The sequence below is a fragment of the Vanellus vanellus genome (assembly GCF_965231255.1).
Source record: "Vanellus vanellus genome assembly, contig: HAP1_SCAFFOLD_1574, whole genome shotgun sequence".
NCBI classification, from domain to species: Eukaryota; Metazoa; Chordata; class Aves; order Charadriiformes; family Charadriidae; genus Vanellus; species Vanellus vanellus.
The window spans coordinates 6,326-30,950 of NW_028128784.1; the positions used below are offsets into that span (position 1 = coordinate 6,326).

General features: G+C 59.9%; 1 protein-coding gene across 1 annotated transcript; it reads right to left on the reverse strand.

Moving 5' to 3' along the window:
• Nucleotides 1–209: 209 nt before the first annotated feature.
• Nucleotides 210–13,156, reverse strand: LOC309684045 (kallikrein-14-like; the record flags this gene model as incomplete). The annotated part of the gene is made up of 5 exons (XM_082500007.1): nt 210–362; nt 3,497–3,633; nt 3,980–4,227; nt 6,779–6,941; nt 13,036–13,156. 5 exons carry the CDS (start codon nt 13,154–13,156, stop codon nt 210–212), a joined length of 822 nt encoding a protein of 273 aa, XP_082356133.1.
• Nucleotides 13,157–24,625: the final 11,469 nt, after the last annotated feature.

The following is a 24,625-nucleotide window of genomic DNA, read 5'->3' on the forward strand; positions in this document are numbered from 1 at the left end:
CCCCTCCCCAGTACTCCCAGTGCTCCCAGTCCCCCCCATTATCCATCCATCACTCCGCTTTCACTCTTTTCCTTTATTCCCCCCCCAAAAAAAAACCCCCAACATTTCCCCCAGTGCATTGTGGGAATCATTCCCACCACCCCCCCAAAAAAAAAAGGGGGGAGGGGGGAGGGGCTTTTTTTTGGGGGGGGGGGGGAAGGGGAGGGGCTTCACTGCCCCCCGACGTATTTGCGGATCCAGGGCGTGGCCCGGCAGACGTTGGCGTAGACGCCGGGTTGGCCGCGGCGGCCGCAGACAGCCATGCCCCAGGAGACCACGCCCTGCAGGACCCCCCGGCACACCAGCGGACCCCCGGAGTCACCCTGTGGGGAGAAGGAAGCGAGAAGGTCGGTGGTGGGACCCCAAAGTTCTCATGGAGACATCACCGGTGCCGTGGGGCGAGGAGAAGGTTGGTGGTGGGACCCCAAACTTCTCATGGAGCCATCAACGTGCCATGAGCCATCACCGGCGCCGTGGGTCAAGGAGAAGGTGGTGGTGGGACCCCAAAGCTTACATGGAGCCATCACCGGCGCCGTGGGTCAAGGAGAAGGTGGTGGTGGGACCCCAAAGCTTACATGGAGCCATCACCGGCGCCGTGGGTCAAGGAGAAGGGGGTGGTGGGACCCCAAACCTTACATGGAGCCATCAATGTGCCATGAGCCATCACTGGCGCCGTGGGGTGAGGAGAAAGTCGGTGGTGGGACCCCAAACCTTACATGGACCCATCAATGTGCCATGAGCCATCACCGGCACCGTGGGTCAAGGAGAAGGTGGTGGTGGGACCCCAAAGCTTACATGGAGCCATCACCGGCGCCGTGGGTCAAGGAGACGGTGGTGGTGGGACCCCAAAGCTTACATGGAGCCATCAACGTGCCATGAGCCATCACGGGCGCCGTGGGTCAAGGAGAAGGTGGTGGTGGGACCCCAAAGCTTACATGGAGCCATCATCGGCACCGTGGGTCAAGGAGAAGGTTGGTGGTGGGACCCCAAAGCTTACATGGACCCATCACCGGTGCCGTGGGGTGAGGAGAAGGTTGGTGGTGGAACCCCAAAGCTTACATGGAGCCATCAATGTGCCATGAGCCATCACCGGCGCCGTGGGTCGAGGAGAAGGTGGTGGTGGGACCCCAAAGCTTACATGGACCCATCACCGGCGCCGTGGGGTGAGGAGAAGGTCGGTGGTGGGACCCCAAAGCTTACATGGAGCCATCAATGTGCCATGAGCCATCACTGGCGCCGTGGGTCAAGGAGAAGGTGGTGGTGGGACCCCAAAGTTACATGGAGCCATCACCGGCACCGTGGGTCAAGGAGAAGGTTGGTGGTGGGACCCCAAAGCTTACATGGACCCATCAATGTGCCGTGAGCCATCACCGATGCCGTGGGTCGAGGAGAAGGTGGTGGTGGGACCCCAAAGCTTACATGGACCCATCAATGTGCCATGAGCCATCACTGGCGCCGTGGGTCGAGGAGAAGGTGGTGGTGGGACCCCAAAGCTTACATGGAGCCATCAATGTGCCGTGAGCCATCACCGGTGCCGTGGGTCGAGGAGAAGGTCGGTGGTGGGACCCCAAAGCTTACATGGACCCATCACCGGTGCCGTGGGGTGAGGAGAAGGTTGGTGGTGGGACCCCAAAGCTTACATGGACCCATCAATGTGCCATGAGCCATCACTGGCGCCGTGGGTCAAGGAGAAGGTGGTGGTGGGACCCCAAAGTTACATGGAGCCATCACCGGCACCGTGGGTCAAGGAGAAGGTTGGTGGTGGGACCCCAAAGCTTACATGGAGCCATCAATGTGCCATGAGCCATCACTGGCGCCGTGGGTCAAGGAGAAGGTGGTGGTGGGACCCCAAAGCTTACATGGACCCATCACCGACACCATGGGTCAAGGAGAAGGTTGGTGGTGGGACCCCAAAGCTTACATGGACCCATCACCGGCACCGTGGGTCAAGGAGAAGGTGGTGGTGGGACCCCAAAGCTTACATGGACCCATCATCGGCGCCGTGGGGTGAGGAGAAGGTGGTGGTGGGACCCCAAAGCTTACATGGACCCATCAATGTGCCATGAGCCATCACTGGCGCCGTGGGTCAAGGAGAAGGTGGTGGTGGGACCCCAAAGCTTACATGGACCCATCACCGGCGCCGTGGGGTGAGGAGAAGGTTGGTGGTGGGACCCCAAAGCTTACATGGACCCATCAATGTGCCATGAGCCATCACCGGCGCCGCGGGGTGAGGAGAAGGTGGTGGTGGGACCCCAAACCTTACATGGAGCCATCCGTGTGACATGGCCCATCACCAGTGCTTTGGGTCAAGCAGAAGTTTGTGGTGGGAACCCAAACCTCTCATGGACCTGTCTACGTGCCACGTCCCATCCTCAGCTCCGTGGCTGAAGCTTGAGGTAGTTATGGAGACCCTGGACCTTGTGTGGACCATCCACGTGCCGTGGTCATTCCCTGGTTTAAGAACTTGGGTGGGAGATCATGGAGGAGGAACCCAAACCTCTCATGGACCTGTCCACGTGCCGCGGCCCATCCTCAGCTCCGTGGCTGAAGCTTGAAGTAGTTATGGAGACCCTGGACCTTGTGTGGACCATCCACGTGCCGTGGTCATTCCCTGGTTAAGAACTTGGGTTGGAGATCATGGAGGAGGAACCCAAACCTCCCATGGACCTGTCTACGTGCCACGTCCCATCCTCAGCTCCGTGGCTGAAGCTTGAGGTAGTTATGGAGAACCTGGACCTTGTGTGGACCATCCACGTGCCGTGGTCATTCCCTGGTTTAAGAACTTGGGTTGGAGATCATGGAGGAGGAACCCAAACCTCCCATGGACCTGTCTACGTGCCACGTCCCATCCTCAGCTCCGTGGCTGAAGCTTGAGGTAGTTATGGAGAACCTGGACCTTGTGTGGACCATCCACGTGCCGTGGTCATTCCCTGGTTTAAGAACTTGGGTTGGAGATCATGGAGGAGGAACCCAAACCTCTCATGGACCTGTCTATGTGCCACGTCCCATCCTCAGCTCCGTGGCTGAAGCTTGAGGTAGTTATGGAGACCCTGGACCTTGCGGGGACCATCCACGTGCTGTGGTCATTCCCTGGTTTAAGAACTTGGGTGGGAGATCATGGAGGAGGAACCCAAACCTCTCCTGGACCTGTCCACGTGCCACCTCCCATCCTCAGCTCCGTGGCTGAAGCTTGAGGTAGTTATGGAGAACCTGGACCTTGTGTGGACCATCCATGTGCCGTGGTCATTCCCTGGTTTAAGAACTTGGGTGGGAGATCACGGAGGAGGAACCCAAACCTCTCCTGGACCTGTCTACATGCCACGGCCCATCCTCAGCTCCGTGGCTGAAGCTTGAGGTAGTTATGGAGACCCTGGACCTTGCGCGGACCATCCACGTGCTGTGTCCCCCCGCCCCGTTGTCACCACCCCCCCCTCCCCCCCCCAGGTGCCCCCCTTACCTGGCAGGAATCGATGCCCCCCTGGGGGACGCCGGCGCAGAACATGTTGGGGGTGATGGCGTTGCCGTAGGCTCTGGCGCATTTGTCCCTCCCGAAGGTCTGGATGGCGGCGCACTGCAAATTTTTGGGCAGCTTGGCTGCGGTGGGGACAGGAGAAAGGGACACACACGGTGAGGAGAAGGCTGAGGCCTGAGGAGACCTCGTTACGCTTCTGCTGGGGTTTTTCAGGCCCACGGAGATGCCACCGTCGGACATGGGGGGGTCAACATGAAGGAAACCCAACCCCGAAGGGGAGAACCCAACCGGAAGTCATCCTCCGTGGGGAGCTGCTCGTTGGGCAGCGTTAGGGTGACACCAAGGTTGTCCTTGTCCCGTTTTCCCCACCTGAGAAGGTCCCCGGGTCTCCTTGGCGACCTTCTCCCCTGCCCGCTTGCCTCCTTCCACCCCACTTCTTCCGTTGAGGTCTCCATCAAGAACCAGTACCTCCAGGGGATTTGGTGGTGCCCCAACCGGAGACGCTGCACCTCGTGCCGTCCGTGGGACACCTCGTGGCCAACCTGATCTTCTTGATGTTGTTGCCGAACTGAACGGGTTTGTTGAGCCTCAGGAGCATGAAGTCGTTGTCGTTCTTACGGGGGTTGTAGGCCGGGTGGACCTGGACCTTTGAGACGGACCTCACTTCTCCCGTCCCGTCCCGTAACGTGTCCGTCCCGATCAACACCCTGAGTTCACTGCCGAGGTGGGGGAGGGGGGGAGGGGGGGGGAGGGAGGAGAAAGAAGGTCAAGAAATCCCGATGCCACCAGAGGAGACACGGAAACCCCTGACCTGAAGGGTTGGCCAACAAGGAGATGATGAGGACCTGCCCGTTGGAGCTTCTCCAAAGGGCGGAGCGAAGGTGACGCGGCCCCCCCCCCCCGCACCACCTTATCCCGTTCCCACCTTGGGGAGGAGATCAGGACAACGCGGGAACCCCTGGAGGAGTGGAGAATCAGATCTTCTCCAAAGAGCCCTTCGGTGGCTCAGGTACCCTGAAGACCACCTCCACAAAGAAACGCATCTCTTGACCTTCCGACTCCTCCACTTCCATCTTCCTGACTCCAGGAGTCCCACCTGCAACATCTCGGCAATGTTGCCCTCAACCCAACTTCTTGCCGGCTTTTCTTCCACCCCCACCCCCCCACCCCCCCTTTTTATTTATTTATTTTTTTTTAATAATTTTATTTTATTATTTCTCCCCCAAAAGGTCCGGCGTCCTCTCACGGGACCTTCAGGAGAAGCTCGGCCAGGAGGGGGGACCTGCTCCACTTAGCGGCGTCACCTGGAAAAAGGAGGTGACTTGGACCTCAGGGGGGTTGACTCTCTTAAGGGGTTCGTAGCTGGAGGTTGTCACCCTCCCAAGGACACCTGAGGTCCTCCAGTCTCCACGTGGAGGACGGCGGTGCCTTCGTTGCCCTCTAGAGGTGCCACCGACATCTGGAGATACCCGTGGCTGCAACAGCGACTTCTAGAGCCACCACCGCACCTCAGAGGTGACATCTGGGGTACAAATAGCTGGAAAGACCAACTTCTGGAGGTGCCCACCTCTGGAGGTGCTCAACCCTAGAGGTGCTCAACCCTGGAGGTGCTCAACCCTGGAGGTATCAATCTCTGGAGGCCCCAAACTCAACTTCTGGACACCAAAATCTGGAGACGTTCACACCCAGAGGTGATGAACTCAGAGGTGCCCAACCCTGGAGGTACCAACCTCTGGAGGTACCAACATCTCTGGAGGCACCAACCTCTCTGGAGGTACCAATCTCTGGAGGCCCCAAACTCAACTTCTGGACACCAAAATCTGGAGATGTTCACACCCGGAGGTGACAAATTCTGGAGGTGCCCACCCCTGGAGGTACCAACCTCTGGTGGCACCAACCTCTGGAGGTCTCAAACTCAACTTCTGGACACCAAAATCTGGAGACGTTCACACCCAGAAGTGACGAACTCTGGAGGTGCCCACCCCTGGAGGTACCAACCTCTGGTGGCACCAACCTCTGGAGGTCCCAAACTCAACTTCTGGACACCAACTTCTGGAGATGTTCACACCCGGAGGTGACAAATTCTGGAGGTGCCCAACCCTGGAGGTACCAACCTCTGGTGGCACCAACCTCTGGAGGTCCCAAACTCAACTTCTGGACACCAAAATCTGGAGACGTTCACACCCAGAGGCGACGAACTCTGCAGGTGCCCACCCCTGGAGGTACCAACCTCTGGAGGTCCCAACCTCTGGAGGTCCCAAACTCAAGTTCTGGACACCAAAATCTGGAGATGTTCACACCCAGAGGTGACGAACTCTGGAGGTGCCCACCCCTGGAGGTATCAACCTCTGGTGGCACCAACCTCTGGAGGCCCCAAACTCAACTTCTGGACACCAACTTTTGGAGATGTTCACACCCGGAGGTGACAAATTCTGGAGGTGCCCACCCCTGGAGGTCCCAACCTCTGGTGGCACCAACCTCTGGAGGTCTCAAACTCAACTTCTGGACACCAAAATCTGGAGACGTTCACACCCAGAAGCGACGAACTCTGCAGGTGCCCACCCCTGGAGGTACCAACCTCTGGTGGCACCAACCTCTGGAGGCCCCAAACTCAAGTTCTGGACACCAACTTCTGGAGACGTTCACCCCCAGAGGTGATGAACTCTGGAGGTGCCCACCCCTGGAGGTACCAACCTCTCTGGAGGTACCAACCTCTGGAGGTCCCAAACTCAACTTCTGGACACCAAAATCTGGAGACGTTCACACCCAGAGGTGACGAACTCTGGAGGTGCCCACCCCTGGAGGTACCAACCTCTGGTGGCACCAACCTCTGGAGGCCCCAAACTCAACTTCTGGACACCAACTTTTGGAGATGTTCACACCCAGAGGTGACGAACTCTGGAGGTGCCCACCCCTGGAGATACCAACCTCTGGAGGTGCCCACCCCTGGAGGTGCCCACCCCTGGAGATACCAACCTCTGGAGGTGTCCAACTCTGGAGGTGCCCAACTCTGGAGGTGCCCAACTCAACTTCTGGACACCAAAATCTGGAGACGTCCACACCAGGAGGTGACGAACTCTGGACATGCCACCATCTGGGGGGACCTCCATGGGGACAACCCCCCGCCCCCCCCCGCCCTTCTTTGGAAGCACCACCTTGTACCAACATCTGGGCCACTGCCACCCGGAGGACTTTGGTTGTTGGAGGGGTGGTGGGAAAGGAGCTGTGGGCTCATAGAGAAGCCAGGTGGACCACGCGTCCGCTTACCTGATTGGCTGCCTGCAGTGGGCGGCGGTCAACACCCATTGGGCGTCTATCAAACTTCCCCCGCACAGGATTTGACCCCTCTTGATGAGGGCCACTTGGAAGGGCCGTTGGGTGATGGAGCAAGGTCTTCCACCGATGATACGGGACTCGTCCTCCTCCGGCACTGGAAGACGAAGCACCGAATGTCATCGGCGGTGGCACCGGTGGCGCGTGTCCACCACCAACCGAAAAAAAAAAACCACCCGGCGCCGCTTTGGGTCAGAACGTTGCCAAAAAATAAACCAAACCCCAAAGAAGTCTTAAAAAAGGCGAAAAGGACGAGAAAAGGGGAAAAATATCTATTTTTCACTCTCAAACTGCCCATCGCGACACTCGAAATCATCTTAAATCCCCCCAAATCGTGGGTTTTGAATTGAATTTTAATTAAATTTCATTAATTTTCAACTTCCTGAGTCGCCTATCGCCCTCCTGAGGTCTCACCAAGATTTTTGTGGGTCAGAACGTCACCAAAAATCCCGAAAAGAAGTCTTAAAAAAGGCGAAAAGGACGAGAAAAGGGGAAAAATATCTATTTTTCACTCTCAAACTGCCCATCGCGACACTCGAAATCATCGTAAATCCCCCCAAATCACAGCTTTTAATTTTAATTTTAATTAAATTTCATTAATTTCCCGATTTCCCGAGTCATCTATCGGCCACCTGAGATCCCACCGGAATTTTTTATGGGTCAGAACGTTGCCAAAAAAACCCAAAAGAAGTCTTTAAAGAGGCAAAAAGGAAGAGAAAAGGGGAAAAATATCTATTTTTCACTCTCAAACTGCCCATCGCGACACTCGAAATCATCTTAAACCCTCCAAATTTTGGCTTTTAAATCGAATTTTAATTAAATTTCATTAATTTTTCGATTTCCCGAGTCACCTATCGCCCTCCTGAGGTCCCACCAAGATTTTTGTGGGTCAGAACGTCACCAAAAATCCCGAAAAGAAGTCTTTAAAAAGGTGAAAAGGACGAGAAAAGGGGAAAAATATCTATTTTTCACTCTCAAAGTGCCCATCGCGACACTCGAAATCATCGTAAAACCCCCCAAATCACAGCTTTTAAATTGAATTTTAATTTAATTTCATTAATTTTTCACTTTCCCGAGTCACTTATCGCCCTCCTGAGGTCTCACCGGGATTTTTCGTGGCCTTTTTTTTGGGGGGGTTTTGGTTTTGGTTTTTTTTTTTGGTGGAAGAAGAGATGATTTGGGGCTCCGCCGCCATCCGACCGTTGGTCGCCATAGACGGAACCCGTCCATGAAGATCCGTCCCCCTCCTTTGGGCCGGTGGATGGTGTCCACATCTCCGGGACCTGAGCGACCTTCCCTTCCATCCCCCGCGGAGGAAGGACCGAGGTGGGAGGCCCCACAAAGGTGGGAGGTCACAGGTGGCCACAGCAGCATCTCCCTGGGCTTGAGGTGGCCACAGAAACATCTCCCTGGGCTTGAGGTGGCCACAGCAGCATCTCCCTGGGCTTGAGGTGGCCTCAGAAACATCTCCCTGGGCTTGAGGTGGCCGCAGAAACATCTCCCTGGGCTTGAGGTGGCCACAGCAGCATCTCCCTGGGTTTGAGGTGGTCTCAGAAACACCTCCCTGGGCTTGAGGTGGCCGCAGAAACATCTCCCTGGGCTTGAGGTGGCCACAGCAGCATCTCCCTGGGCTTGAGGTGGTCTCAGAAACACCTCCCTGGGCTTGAGGTGGCCGCAGAAACATCTCCCTGGGCTTGAGGTGGTCTCAGAAACATCTCCCTGGGCTTGAGGTGGTCTCAGAAACATCTCCCTGGGCTTCAGGTGGCCACAGCAGCATCTCCCTGGGTTTGAGGTGGCCTCAGAAGCATCTCCCTGGGCTTGAGGTGGTCTCAGAAACATCTCCCTGGGCTTGAGGTGGCCGCGGAAACATCTCCCTGGGCTTGAGGTGGCCGCAGAAACATCTCCCTGGGCTTGAGGTGGCCACAGCAGCATCTCCCTGGGTTTGAGGTGGCCTCAGAAGCATCTCCCTGGGCTTGAGGTGGTCTCAGAAACATCTCCCTGGGCTTGAGGTGGCCGCAGAAACATCTCCCTGGGCTTGAGGTGGCCGCAGCAGCATCTCCTGAGGAGTTGCCCAACGGTAATGGTCCTCGGGGAGAGGAAGGGACCATCCTGAGAGGCAGTGCCACCCCGACCAACGTCAGGCGTAGACGAGATGAGGTGCCCCTCCCCTTGGCAGGATATTTATGACGAATGAGGTTTCTGGGCGACCATCTTGAAGTCATGACCATCTTGAGTCTATCACCTACTTGAGGCTGTCACCACCTTGAGGCCATCGCCATCCTGAGGCCGTCACCTTCTTGAGGACGTCACCTTCTTGAGGCCGTCACCTTCTTGAGGCCATCGCCATCCTGAGGCTGTCACCTTCTTGAGGCCGTCACCATCTTGAGGCCGTCATCATCTTGAGGCCATGACCACCTTGAGGCTGTGACCACCTTGAGGCCGTCACCATCTTGAGGCCGTCGACATCCTGAGGCCATCGCCATCCTGAGGCCATCGCCATCTTGAAGCCATCCCCTTCTTGAGACCATCACCTTCTTGAAGCTGTGACCTTCTTGAGGCCGTCACCTTCTCAAAGCTGTGACCATCTTGAGACCATCACCATCTTGAAGCCATCGCCATCTTGAGGCCGTCGCCATCTTGAGGCCGTCGCCATCTTGAGGCCATCACCTTCTTGAAGCTGTGACCTTCTTGAGGCCGTCACCTTCTTGAGGCCGTCACCTTCTTGAAGCTGTGACCATATTGAGACCATCACCATCTTGAGGCCATCACCATCTTGAGGCCGTCGCCATCTTGAGGCCGTCGCCATCTTGAGGCCATCACCTTCTTGAAGCTGTGACCTTCTTGAGGCCGTCACCTTCTTGAAGCTGTGACCATCGTGAAACCGTCACCATCTTGAGGCCGTCGCCATCTTGAGGCCGTCGCCATCTTGAGGCCGTCCCCACTCAGACCTCTGCTTGGGTGTCCGCACGAGGGGAGGCCGAAACCTTGCGACGTCCTCCTGGTGTCCCTCCTGGCCTCCATCCACAGCCGTAGGCAGGCAAAGCCTTCTGGGAACCTCAGGTGGGCACCTCTGCCAAGGCCGCCGGAGAAGACCCTTCATGCCGAGTTTTCTCCAAGTGGGAGGAGACGAGATTAATTTTTTTTTTTACAAAAAAAAAAAAAAGGCGATGATCAGTGCAAAAAATGGTGTTTCTTCAAGAAAAACCTCCCCCCCCCCAAAAAAAAAAAAAAAACAAACAAACCCCAAACCAACGTGCAATGGGACTTTCAAACGGGAGACATCGAGTCCTTCTTCGAGGTCTTCTCATGGGTGGTGGGGTTGTCTCCCCCACGCCGCCATCTGGGGCGTTTTGGGCTATTTTTTTTTGGGGGGGGGGAGGGAGGGGAGGGAAAAAAAAAAAAAAAAAAAAAGAAATCGCGACTCCGAGCGTGGACCGCCTCGGCGAAGAGCCGTACGGCTCCGTGGCATCTGCCTGCGATTGCCTTCCACCGATGGTTGGGACATCGGAATTTACCAGTGGGACTGGTTTGTGCTGGTGGGGATTACAGCCTGTGACGGGTGGCGATGGGAGACGCCCCATGTTTCAAGTCACCTGGAATTCGCCACTATCCGGTCCCGGCAGTGCTGCCAAAATCGGAGGGTGGGAACCGTCTTCCCGTAAAATGCTCATCGGGGAAAAATCCCTGGTCAACCCAAGGGCGGTCCGGAAGCCTTTTAAAGACCAAGAAGCTCCTTGAAGGCATCTCAGCGGCTTCCCCGAGCTCCCCCGGCGGAAGGGTTATCCCTCAAGCAGCGGGTTCCCCATTCCACCAAGCTCCTTGAAGGCATCTCAGCGGCTTCCCCGAGCTCCCCCGGCGGAGGGGTTATCCCTCAAGCAGCGGGTTCCCCATTCCGCCAAGCTCCTTGAAGGCATCTCAGCGGCTTCCCCGAGCTCCCCCGGCGGAGGGGTTGTCCCTCAAGCAGCGGGTTCCCCATCCCGCCAAGGTCCTTGAAGGCATCTCAGCAGCTTCCCCGAGCTCCCCCGGCGGAGGGGTTATCCCTCAAGCAGCGGGTTCCCCATTCCACCAAGCTCCTTGAAGGCATCTCAGCGGCTTCCCCGAGCTCCCCCGGTGGAGGGGTTGTCCCTCAAGCAGCGGGTTCTCCATTCCGCCAAGCTCCTTGAAGGCATCTCAGCGGCTTCCCCGAGCTCCCCCGGCGGAAGGGTTATCCCTCAAGCAGTGGGTTCTCCATTCCACCAAGCTCCTTGAAGGCATCTCAGCGGCTTCCCCGAGCTCCCCCGGCGGAGGGGTTATCCCTCAAGCAGTGGGTTCTCCATTCCACCAAGCTCCTTGAAGGCATCTCAGCGGCTTCCCCGAGCTCCCCCGGCGGAGGGGTTATCCCTCAAGCAGCGGGTTCCCCATTCCGCCAAGCTCCTTGAAGGCATCTCAGCAGCTTCCCCGAGCTCCCCCGGCGGAGGGGTTATCCCTCAAGCAGCGGGTTCTCCATCCCCCCAAGCTCCTTGAAGGCATCTCAGCGGCTTCCCCGAGCTCCCCCGGTGGAGGGGTTATCCCTCAGCAAAGGTCAGTCGGTGGAGATGGTGGATCCTGCCCCGTGGTGGAATCCAGCCTCCGGATTTCCAGAGCTTACCGGCAACCGAGAGAGCTCCGACCAAATTTGTCGGCGCCTCCATCCCAAATGAGCAACGTGTCCCCGAGAAAAGAGTTCTTGGAGAACCACGGGGTAAATTATCCCACCGTTGCGTCTGGACACCACCTCGTTCCTTCTCCCTTGGACCTGGGAATTTCCCATTCGGTTCCGGGGACACCGATTCGGCTTAAAAGGCACCGAGATGAGGTCAGCTCCGAAGTCTTTGCGTCCAACAGTTCGGGAATCACAGGGATGCTCTTCCCACCTCAACGGAGAGGCGTCCGTTCGGGTTCTCCTTCAAGCCCACCGTCATTTTGGAGGCCAGAAGAAAGGACGGGGCCGTTCCCATCAAGACGAAACCTCTCCTTTCTTTCCCTCATCCTTCGGGATGACTTTTTTTTTTTTTAATCTTTTTGGCTCCTCCTTTTTCCACGGCTGCCACGGAAATTGCCCCCCCCCCCCCCTTCCTCCCCAAAACGAAACCTCCAGAGGAGGCCAAGGAGTTCTCCTGGAGATCCCAACGGGATGTGGGGAAATGGGTGGTGGTGGTGGTGGTGGTGGTGGTGATGGTGGTGGGGAGGTGGTGGTGGTGGTGATGGTGATGGTGGTGGGGAGGTGGTGGTGGTGGTGATGGTGATGGTGGTGGGGAGGTGGTGGTGGTGGTGATGGTGGTGGTGGTGGGGAGGTGGTGGTGGTGGTGGTGGTGGTGATGGTGGTGGTGGTGGGGAGGTGGTGGAGGTGGTGGTGATGGTGGTGGTGGTGGTGATGGTGGTGGTGGTGGGGAGGTGGTGGTGGTGGTGGGGAGGTGGTGATGGTGGTGGGGAGGTGGTGATGGTGGTGATGGTGGTGGGGAGGTGGTGATGGTGGTGGTGGTGGTGGTGGTGGGGAGGTGGTGGTGGTGGTGGGGAGGTGGTGGTGGTGGTGATGGTGGTGGTGGTGGGGAGGTGGTGGTGGTGGTGGGGAGGTGGTGATGGTGGTGGTGGTGGTGGTGGTGGGGAGGTGGTGGTGGTGGTGGGGAGGTGGTGGTGGTGGTGATGGTGGTGGTGGTGGGGAGGTGGTGGTGGTGGTGGGGAGGTGGTGGTGGTGGTGGGGAGGTGGTGATGGTGGTGATGGTGGTGGGGAGGTGGTGGTGGTGGTGGTGGTGGTGGTGGTGATGGTGGTGGTGATGGTGGTGGGGAGGTGGTGGTGGTGGTGATAGTGATGGTGGTGGTGGTGGTGGTGGTGGTGGTGGTGGGGAGGTGGTGATGGTGGTGGTGGTGGTGGTGGTGGTGGGGGTGGTGGTGGTGGGGAGGTGGCGGATTGCTTTATCTCCTCTCGAAACCAAAACACGTTTCGAAACCGTAGGGCCTTGCCCAAACCTTCCCCGCGGCGAGATTCCCACGAGCCGAGAAGGAGGCATCTCCCCATCCCACCCCATCCCGCCCCATCCCACCCCATCCCACCCCATCCCACCCCATCCCGCCCCATCCCACCCCATCCCATCGGCCGCGTTTCCCCTCCGAAGTACCCGTGAAACCCCCCCTCCCTGGTGTCTCCATCCCTTCCTTCCACCGGTTGGACTTACGCTCATCGCCTTGGTTGCCCGTCTCCTGGGCTTCCGCCGGCGGCGGGGCGGTCAACAACAATCCGGCTGCGAGGATGAAGATGGGGATGAAGCCGAAGGCCCCGCGCTCATCACGAGCCATTCCTGGGGCGGAGAAACCAAACTGGATCAACCCCTGGGAAGAGGGGTCGGTGCCACGTAGCGGGGAAGGTCCCCTCGGCGGTCTCCTTCTTGCCTCCCGCGTGGGGGGGGTGGTGGTGGTGATGTCACCGAGGTGATGGGTGGTGTTTTGGTGCACCTTCACCCGTGGGGTGGGGTGGGGGGCGTCTTGGACCCTCTTCTCCACCTCGTTTCCGTTGAGTTCCGCTCTCCGGTGGCACCAAACCCACCCGGCAGAAGGTCAGGAAGGTTCACCTCCCTCCCAGTCCCTCTGGAAGTGGGTGAGCTGAGGGCAACTGGGAGAGGGTGGGGTGTTCCCATCAAACCCACCCAAACCAGAACCGCCAGGTGGGCCGAGCGCCTGGGGATGGATGGATGCGACCCGTGGGAAAGAGCCACCAAGAGGTGGGGGGACCATCTACCAGGATATGGGGGACCATCGGCGAGCAGATGGGGGGACCATCTACCGAGAGATGGGGGGACCATCTACCAGGAGGTGGGAGGACCATCCACTGAGAGGTGGGGGGACCATCTACCAGGAGATGGGTGACCGTCCACTGAGAGGTGGGGGGGACCATCTACCAGGAGATGGGGGGGACCATCCACTGAGAGATGGGGGAAAGAGCCACCAAGAGGTGGGGGAACCATCTACCAGGAGATGGGGGAACCACCACTGAGAGATGGGGGGACCATCCACCAGGATATGGGAGGACCGTCCACTGAGAGGTGGGGAGACCATCTACCAGGAGGTGGGGGGGACCATCCACTGAGAGGTGGGGTGGACCATCTACCAGGAGATGATGGGGACCATCCACTGAGAGGTGGGGGGACCATCTACCAGGAGGTGGGAGGACCATCCACTGAGAGGTGGGGGGACCATCTACCAGGAGATGGGGGGGACCATCCACCGAGAGATGGGGGGACCATCTACCAGGAGATGGGGGGGACCATCCACTGAGAGGTGGGGGGACCATCTACCAGGAGATGGGGGGACCATCCACCAAGAGATGGGGGAAAGAGCCACCAAGAGGTGGGGGAAAGAGCCACCAAGAGGTGGGGGAAAGAGCCACCAAGAGGTGGGGGGACCATCCACCAGGAGATGGGGGGGACCATCCACTGAGAGGTGGGGGAAAGAGCCACCAAGAGGTGGGGGAACCATCTACCAGGAGATGGGGGGAACCACCACTGAGAGATGGGAGGACCATCCACCGAGAGACGGGGGGACCATCTACCAGGAGATGGGGGGGACCATCCACTGAGAGGTGGGGGGACCATCTACCAGGAGATGGGGGGACCATCCACCAAGAGATGGGGGAAAGAGCCACCAAGAGGTGGGGGAAAGAGCCACCAAGAGGTGGGGGGACCATCCACCAGGAGATGGGGGAACCACCACTGAGAGATGGGGGAAAGAGCCACCAAGAGGTGGGGGAACCATCTACCAGGAGATGGGGGGAACCACCACTGAGAGATGGGGGGACCATCCACCGAGAGACGGGGGGACCATCTACCAGGAGATGGGGGGGACCATCCACTGAGAGGTGGGGGGACCATCTACCAGGAGATGGGGGGACCATCCACCAAGAGATGGGGGAAAGAGCCACCAAGAGGTGGGGGAAAGAGCCACCAAGAGGTGGGGGGACCATCCACCAGGAGATGGGGGAACCACCACTGAGAGATGGGGGGACCATCCACCAGGAGATGGGGGGGACCATCCACTGAGAGATGGGGGAAAGAGCCACCAAGAGGTGGGGGAACCATCTACCAGGAGATGGGGGAACCACCACTGAGAGATGGGAGGACCATCCACCGAGAGACGGGGGGACCATCTACCAGGAGATGAGGCCACCATCCACCAAGAGATGAGAGAAAGAACCACCAAGAGATGAGGAACCACCTACCAGGAGATGGGGGAACCCCCTGAACTCCTGGTTTCCAACTCCACCCCACAGCTCCCCCCACCCCACGGATCCCGGTCCTGGCCACGGGGATGGACTCACCTACCGGAGGAGAAGAACGGGGCCAATTGGGCGCGTCGAGAAGCCGAGAGCCGGTGGTTTGGGCATATTTATACCCGGGGTGAAAAGTAGGCCGTGTCTCCGGCGGGATGAGTCAAGAGCGGTTGGGCGACCAGTCGGCGCGGCAACGGGGCGAGCGTGGCCCGTGGGTGTCACCCCGGTCCCAAAACGGAAAGGGGGTGGGTGGAGGGGGTGGGGTGTGGTTGGTGGTTGTAGCGGTGGTGGTGGTGGTGGTGGTGGTGGTGCTGGTGGTGATTACGGCTTTGATGTCCCAGAGGAAACGCCGTGGGGCTCTTCGGCGTCGAGGGGAAACGCCCGCTCCTCCCCACCCCGGACACGGGGAGGGGACGGGAGGGGGGGGGGGGGGGGGATGGACAATTTGGGGGGTGGTGGCGGTGGGGGTCCCGTCCCCCCCCTGCCCCCCCCAAAAAAAATTAGCCCACCCCAGGGGTGGACCACTTGGTTGACCCCTTCCCCACGTCCCGGGGTTGGGTTGGGGGGTGGTCCCTTCCCCACCACCCCCCCCGGGGCAGGATGGGGGTGTCGGGGTGTGGACGCGGCCCCTGGGGGGGTGGGGGGGTGGGGGTTGTGAAATATAGTGGTGGTGCCTCCCGTCTGTCTGTCTGTCTGTCTGTCCGGCCGTCCATCCGGCCGGCCGGCTGTCTGCCGACCCGGCTGTCTGCCCGTCCGTCCAGCCCTCTGTCCATCTGTCCACCCCTCTGTCCGTCCATCTGTCCGTCTGCCTGCTGATCCAGCTGTCTGCCCGTCGGCCTGTCCCTCTGTCCATCCGTCCATCCTTCTGTCCATCCGTCCATCCGTCTGTCTGCTGATCCACTTGTCCACTTCTCCGTCCATTCCTCTGTCCATCTGTCCATCCCTCTCTCCCTCCGTCCGTCTCTCTGCCCGTCCATCTGTCCGTCTGTCTGCTGATCCAGCTGCCCACTCCTCCGTCCGTCCCTCCATCTGTCTGCCCACCCACCCACCCGTCTGTCTGTCTGTCTGTCTGTCGGTCCACCTGTCTCCTTCTCTACCCACCCATCTGCCCAACCTTCCGTCTGTCCGTCTGTCCCAGCAACTGTAAGTCTGTCTGGATAGCTGTCCGTCCATCCCTCTGTCCATCCATCTGTCCGTCTGTCTGCTGATCCAGCTGTCTGCCCGTCTGCCTGTCCCTCTGTCCGTCCGTCCATCTTTCTGTCCGTCCATCCATCCATCCATCCATCCGTCCGTCCATCCGACTGCAATTCTGTCTGTCCAACAGCCTCTCTGTCCATCTCTCTGTCCCATCCATCCATCTGTTCCGCCGTCCGTCCGTCCATCCGTTCATCTCTCCATCTCCTTGCCCATCAGCCCGTCTGTCCGTCCGTTCACTCCCCCCTCTGTCCCTTCGTCTCTGCGTCTCTCTCTGCCCACCTCTGTCCGTCTGTCCGTCCACCCCTACGGCCGTCTTGCCAGCCGGCTGTCTTTCCAGTCAGCTGGATAGATGTTTGTCCGTCTGTCCTCCTGCATATCCGGCCATCCCTCCACCTTTTGATCCATCCCTCCGTCCATCCCTCCACCCATCTCTCCATCCATCTGTCCATCCGTCTGTCCATCCCTCCATCCATCCCTCCACCCATCTCTCCATCAATCTGTCCATCCATCTGTCCATCTCTCTATCCGCCTCTCCATCCCTCCATCCATCTGTCCATCTCTCCGTCCATCCCTCCACCCATCTCTCCATCTGTCTGTCCATCCATCTGTCCATCCATCTGTCCGTCCCTCCATCCATCTGTCCATCCGTCTGTCCCTCTCTCCATCCATACCTCCATCCATCTGTCCATCCCTCCGTCCACCCATCTCTCCATCCATCTCCATCCGTTTCTCCCTCTCTCCATCCATCCCTCCGTCCATCTCTCCATCCCTCCGTCCATCTCTCCATCCCTCTGTCCATCTCTCCATCCCTCTGTCCGTCCCTCTGTCCATCCCTCTCTCCATCCCTCCACCTGCCCACCCATCAGCCCATCCACTCGTCCCTCCGTCTCCTCCATCCATCCGCCCTCCACACACGTGGACATCACATTACGCACACGCGTGCCCACGCCCCCCCCCCCCCCTCAACACGTGTCACACGCGTGTGCGAGGACAGCACTCAGCCCAGGGCGCCACCTCCGAGGTGGGACCCTCACGGCCTCCCCCGCTCGGGGACACAGCTCATGGAGGACATCACCGGGTTGGAGGTCCTCAAGGACCTACGTGCCACCTCCCTTTTGGCACCCGCCGCCGGTGGCACGTCCCCAATGAGTAACGCCGCGGATGTGGGTGAGCGATGGGCGAGGCCACCGCCCCGCTGCCAACCCGGCGAGTCGCTTCTGGGTGAGTCAAGGGGACACCGGGGACAGGGGTGACACTTGGCCTTCCCCCACCCCACCCCCCCCAGCTGGCCACCGGCCCCAACCCCGCCAAGGTGTGTCACCACCTCCTTTTCCTTGCCCTCCCCCGATCCCCAACGACACGGAGGGTTTGGAGGGTCTTCAAGGTGGGAGGTGACCACCCCGGTGGCCGGAGAAGGTGACGCAGGTGCGATCAGTGTCACCCGTCACCCCCGAGGGGCCACCTGGGACATCTCCGCCTTGGGGTGGTGGCAACAAGAGGGGACCCCGCTGTCTCCTGGTCCTTCCCGGGGCGGGTTTGGGGCACGTGCCGGGGTGTGAACCCAACGGACAGGGGGTGGGTGGCCCGAAATTCCTGTTGAGCTCAGCGATGGTCACCGGCGTCTCCTTCCAGGAGGTTGAAGCCATCTTCACCGACGGTTCTCCTCCCTCAGGAGAACCAGGTTCAAGGTCCTACAACGAGATGGTCCCGAAAGGATTTGAGGCACCCGTGGGTCCTCTAAAGCCACCCCAGCCCGGTCATCCTCCACCTTGGTGGGACCAGAGCTGCAACGTGTGGGTGCTGGAGCTCCAGGGATGGTGTGAGTGGAACCTCGGCGCTTCTTCAACGGCGCCTTCGGCAGGGCGGGGGAGGAGAGCTGAAGCTGGGAGCAGCTCAAGGCAATTAACAGCCTGACGAGCAATTAAGGGCGGAGAAGCCCAGGAGCTGAGTCCTGACGAAAGGCAAAAAAGGGTTGATTGGGATGAATCACGGTTTGGAGATGCTGATCTCGCTCTCTGCTGGTGGCAAGAGGAAATCCCGGGAGCTGAGTTCGGGCGGAAACCTGGAGGTGAAGCTGGAGCTCCTGGAAGGGCGATTGGCCCAGCAGACCCACGGAGATCCGGTCTGCGGAGATCCTCAGTGAAGAGGTTGTGGCCTTTGGGGGAGCTCCATCTGGGGAGGTTTGGCCCTGAGGAGATGTCAGCTACCAGGATGCCATCCCGTGGAGATCCCGTTCCACGGAGTTCTGGTCCATGGAGACCTAATCCAGCAGGTCATCTCCTCCCATGGATCCATCAGGATCCCAGTCCATGGAGGTCTGGTCCACTAAGGTCCCATCAGTGGAGATCTCTGGTCCACGGAAACCCCATCCGTGGAGGTCTGGTCCATGGAAACCCCATCTGTGGAGATCTCTGGTCCACGGAAACCCCATCCGTGGAGGTCTCTGGTCCATGGAAACCCCATCCGTGGAGATCTCTGGTCCACGGAAACCCCATCTGTGGAGATCTCTGGTCCATGGAAACCCCATCCGTGGAGGTCTGGTCCATGGAAACCCCATCCGTGGAGATCTCTGGTCCACGGAAACCCCATCCGTGGAGATCTCTGGTCCATGGAAACCCCATCCGTGGAGGTCTGGTCCACAGAAACCCCATCCGTGGAGATCTCTGGTCTATGGAAACCCCATCTGTGGAGGTCTGGTCCATGGAAACCCCACCCGTGGAGGTCTGGTCCACGTTGATCTCGGCTATGGGGATTGTGTGGGTGGAGATCTTGTCCGTGGAGTGGTCGGCTCCAGACATCATCTGTGGATATCCCATCTGTGGGGATCCCATCTAGAGAGCACCGGGGGTGATTCTGGGGGAGGGATGCAGTGGGTCTCATCCCCGTGGGTCCTGTGGGTGGAGATGCCACCCCAGGAAGGGCTCGGACACGGTGATCCCGCACTGTGGAGGTCAATTCCGGGAGGCTTCAAACCATGAGGATCCCATCCTGGGGGTCCCGTCTATGGGGCATCCACCCTACAGACACCATCAACTGTGGAGATCTGGTCTGCAGAGGTCCCATCCATGGGGATCTCATCCATGGGGACCTGCCCTATAGACAACCTCGGCCATGGAGGTCCACCGGGGTCCCATCCATGGGGACCCCATCCATGGGGACCTGCCCTATAGACAACCTCGGCCATGGAGGTCCACCGGGGTCCCATCCATGGGGATCCCGTCCATGGGGACCTGCCCTATAGACAACCTCGGCCATGGAGGTCCACCGGGGTCCCATCCATGGGGATCCCGTCCATGGGGACCTGCCCTATAGACAACCTTGGCCATGGAGGTCCATGGGGATCCCACCCATCAGGATCCCATCCATGGGGACCTGCCCTATAGACAACCTCGGCCACGGAGGTCCACGGGGATCCCATCCATGGGGATCCCATCCATGGGGACCTGCCCTATGGACAACCTCGGCCACGAAGGTCCATGGGGATCCCTTCCACGGGGATCCCGTCCATGGGGATCCCGTCCATGGGGACCCGCCCTATAGGCAACCTTGGCCATGGAGGTCCATGGGGATCCCACCCATCAGGATCCCATCCATGGGGACCTGCCCTATAGACAACCTCGGCCACGGAGGTCCATGGGGATCCCATCCATGGGGATCCCGTCCATGGGGACCTGCCCTATAGACAACCTCGGCCACGGAGGTCCACGGGGATCCCATCCATGGGGATCCCGTCCATGGGGACCTGCCCTATAGACAACCTCGGCCACGGAGGTCCACGGGGATCCCATCCATGGGGATCCCATCCATGGGGACCTGCCCTATGGACAACCTCGGCCACGAAGGTCCATGGGGATCCCATCCATGGGGATCCCGTCCATGGGGACCTGCCCTATAGACAACCTCGGCCACGAAGGTCCACCATGATCCCATCCATGGGGATCCCATCCATGGGGACAGGAGGGGACTGGAGGGGCACTTTGCACGGTGACCTGGGGGCTTCCAAGGGGACCAGAGATCTTGGGTGGGGACAGGGGACACGTGAGGTCATGGGGGGACATGAGGTACCCAAGGGGACGTGGGGACACGTGAGGGGACGTGGGGACACGTTGGGGGACGTGAGAGCAGGAGAAGACCTGAGGGGACCTGAGTGGACATGGGGAACCTGTGGGGGGAGATGGGGACACACAAAGGGACATGAGGGGACAAGGGGAGAGGGGACCCTGGGAGGGGACAGGGACATGAGGGGACATGAGGGGGGACATGGGGGACCGTGAGGGGACACGAGGGGACACTATTAGACAGGGAGGGGGCATGAGGGGACATGGGGGGGGTCATAAGGGGACATGGGGGACCATGAGGGGACATGGGGGGGACATGGGGGGGGGTCATGAGGGGACACGGGAGACCATGAGGGGACACGGGGGGGACATTAGGGGACATGGGGGGGGGGGGTCATGAGGGGATAAGGGGACATGGGGGACCATGATGGGACATGAGGGGACACATGGGGGGGACATGGGGGGACACAGGGAGATATGGGGGGGACACGGGGGACCATGAGGGGACACGAGGGGACACATGGGGGGGACACATGGGGGGACACGAGGGGACATGGGGGGGGCATTAGGGGACATGGGGGGGGTCATGAGGGGACATGGGGGGGGTCATGAGGGGACACATGGGGGGGACACGAGGGGACATGGGGGGGACATTGGGGACCATGAGGGGACATGAGGGGGACATTAGGGGACATGGGGGGGTCATAAGGGGACACAGGAGACCATGAGGGGACATAGGGGGGGACATGGGGGGACATGGGGGGGACATTAGGGGACATGGGGGGGGTCATAAGGGGACATGGGAGACCATGAGGGGACACATGGGGGGGACACGAGGGGACATGGGGGGGACATTGGGGACCATGAGGGGACATGAGGGGGACATTAGGGGACATGGGGGGTGTCATAAGGGGACACAGGAGACCATGAGGGGACATAGGGGGGGACATGGGGGGGACATGGGGGGACACGAGGGGACATGAGGGGACACAGGGACACATGGGGGGGACACGATAGACCATGAGGGGACACGAGGGGACACATGGGGGGGACACGAGGGGACACGAGGGGACATGGGGGGGACATTGGGGACCATGAGGGGACATGAGGGGGACATTAGGGAACATGGGGGGGGTCATAAGGGGACACAGGAGACCATGAGGGGACATAGGGGGGGACATGGGGGGGACATTAAGGGACATGGGGGGGGTCATGAGGGGACATGGGGGACCATGAGGGGACATAGGGGGGGACATGGGGGGACATGGGGGGGACATTAGGGGACATGGGGGGGGTCATGAGGGGACATGGGGGACCATGAGGGGACATAGGGGGGGACATGGGGGGACACGAGGGGACACAGGGACACATGGGGGGGACACGATAGACCATGAGGGGACACGAGGGGACACGAGGGGACACATGGGGGGGACACGAGGGGACACGAGGGGACACATGGGGGGACACATGGGGGGACATGAGGGGACATGGGGGGGACATTAGGGAACATGGGGGGGGTCATGAGGGGACACGGGAGACCATGAGGGGACATAGGGGGGGACATGGGGGGGACGTGGGGGACCATGAGGGGACATCAGGGGGACAAGAGGGGACACATGGGGGGGACACGAGGGGACACATGGGGGGGACATTAGGGGACATGGGGGGGGTCATAAGGGGACACAGGAGACCATGAGGGGACATAGGGGGGGACATGGGGGACCATGAGGGGACACGAGGGGACACATGGGGGGGACATGGGGGGACACGAGGGGACATGGGGGGGACATGGGGGGACACGAGGGGACATGAGGGGGACATTAGGGGACATGGGGGGGGGGTCATGAGGGGACACGGGGGACCACGAGGGGACATGAGGGACCACAAGTGGGGACATGGAGGGGGGGGACGGACCCACGGAGGAACCCCCGAGGAGCCCCACGGAGAGGTGGTGGTGGTGGTGGTTGGGGGGGGGGGTGGGGGGCGATGACGTCAGCACAGCAGCGCTGGCGGCTGAGGTTGGGTCCAAACCAGTTCTCCCAGTTCCTCAACTGCCATGCCGGGGCGGGCGTAATTAGCGCTAATTTACCTAATTACCCCGCGGGGGGGGGGGGGGGGGGGGGCCTCCAGGCAGAGCCAGCCTGGGCCTGCCACCCACAGCCAGGGCCACCCGGGACCTCCTGGTGTCCTCGTCCCCTCCCCTCTGCTTACAGTGACAGGAAGGGGATGTGCCACCCCACCACCACCACCACCACCACCACCACCACCACCGCCATCATCTCCCTTCCCAGTCCCCTCCCAGATGTCCTCACGGCCCTGAGAGCGCTGTGTCCGGGGTGACCCCCCCCCCCCCCCCCCCCCGGGGTGACACCAGAGCCCTAGGTGACACAGTAGGTGGCCCTGGTTGCCACACGAGGGTGGCAACAACCTGGGGGTGGCAGCGCCCCGGGTCACCCGGCGGGGGGGGGGTGGTGGTGGTGGTGGTGGTGGTGGGGGTGGGGGTGGTGGCCCTGGGTGACGCATGGGTTGGTAGCACCCGGGGGTGGCAATGCCCTAGGTGACACCAGGGGGTGGCTCAGGGGAGACGGGTGACACGGGAGAGGTGGCGGCGGGCGCCAACGGTGGCGGTTTCTTGGCCGCGGTGGCAGCGGCCACGATTCAGCTGTTCCCGGCGGGGTTCGGTGTCACCGCTATGGGGATGGTGACCTCCCAGACCTGTCGTCCCCCCCCCCCACCAGACCTGGCCGGGTCATCTGGGTCTCTGGGAACATCTTGAGTTGACCCCACGGGCTGCGTTGACCCGATCTCCAAAGCCTTCTTGTGGGGACCTCAACAACGTGATGACCGACCCTCCACGGGCGCAGGGAGTGGACCTCCTTAGACCTCCATGGACACGTTAGGTAGACCCCCAATAGACACCTTGACTGTGCCTTCCTGAACTTCATCTACCTTCATGGTAGATCCCCATGGACACGTTGACCACACCTCCATGGTCACACTGACCAGACCTCCACAAATATGTTGACCAAACCTTCACAAACATGTTGAGTAGACCCCAAGAGAGGCATTGACCAGAGCTCCATGGATACGTTCACCAGATCTCCGTGAACATGTTGACCAGACCTCCGTGGACACGTTCACCAGACCTCCGTGGTCACATCGATCAGACCTCCGTAGACACATTGACCAGACCTCTATGGCCACGTTGACCACATCTCCGTGAACACATTCACCAGACCACCGTGGTCACGTTGACCAGACCTCCATGGACACATTGACCAGACCTCCATGAACACATTGACCAGACCTCTATGGCCACGTTGACCACATCTCCATGAACACGTTCACCAGACCACCGTGGTCACGTTGACCAGACCTCCATGGACACATTGACCAGACCTCCATGAACACATTGACCAGACCTCCATGGACACGTTGACCAGACCTCCATGGACACGTTCACCAGACCACCATGGATACATTGACCAGATCTCCACGGACACATTCACCAGAATTCCGTGGCCATGTTGACCAGACCTTCATGGTGACACCAATCAGACCTCCATGGACACATTGACCGGACCTCCGTGGACAAGTTCACCGGACCTCTGCGGTCACATTGACCAGAACTTCATGGTCACATGAAGGGACCCTTCATGGACATGGACGTGGACTCTGGTGAACACCAGACCTCCATGGACACGTTCACCAGACCTCCATGAACACATTGACCAGACCTCCATGGACACGTTCACCAGACCTCCATGGACACGTTCACCAGACCTCCATGAACACATTGACCAGACCTCCATGGACACGTTGACCAGACCTCCATGGACACGTTCACCAGATCTCCATGAACACATTGACCAGACCTCCATGGACACGTTCACCAGACCTCCATGGACACGTTCACCAGATCTCCATGGACACGTTGATGAGAACCCAAGAGCCACCTTGACCAACCCTCCACGGATGATGGAGTTACCTGTGCCGGAGCCCAATGTGGCAACCCACCAGGACCGATTGGCCACTGACACGGAACCCTCCAAGCCCAACCTCCTTCCGGACCTCCTGAAAGATGGTTGAACCTCCCCGTGAAGTGCTGAGCGAAGAGCTGGATGTCACCCGTGGCCACCGTTGGCCAATCGCGAGCCGTCGCCTTCTCCAACCTCCCTCGGAGATTTGGCCCTGACCCAAAACCTCTTTCCCCACCACGGCGGCCAGACGAGGTCCACACCCTCCAAC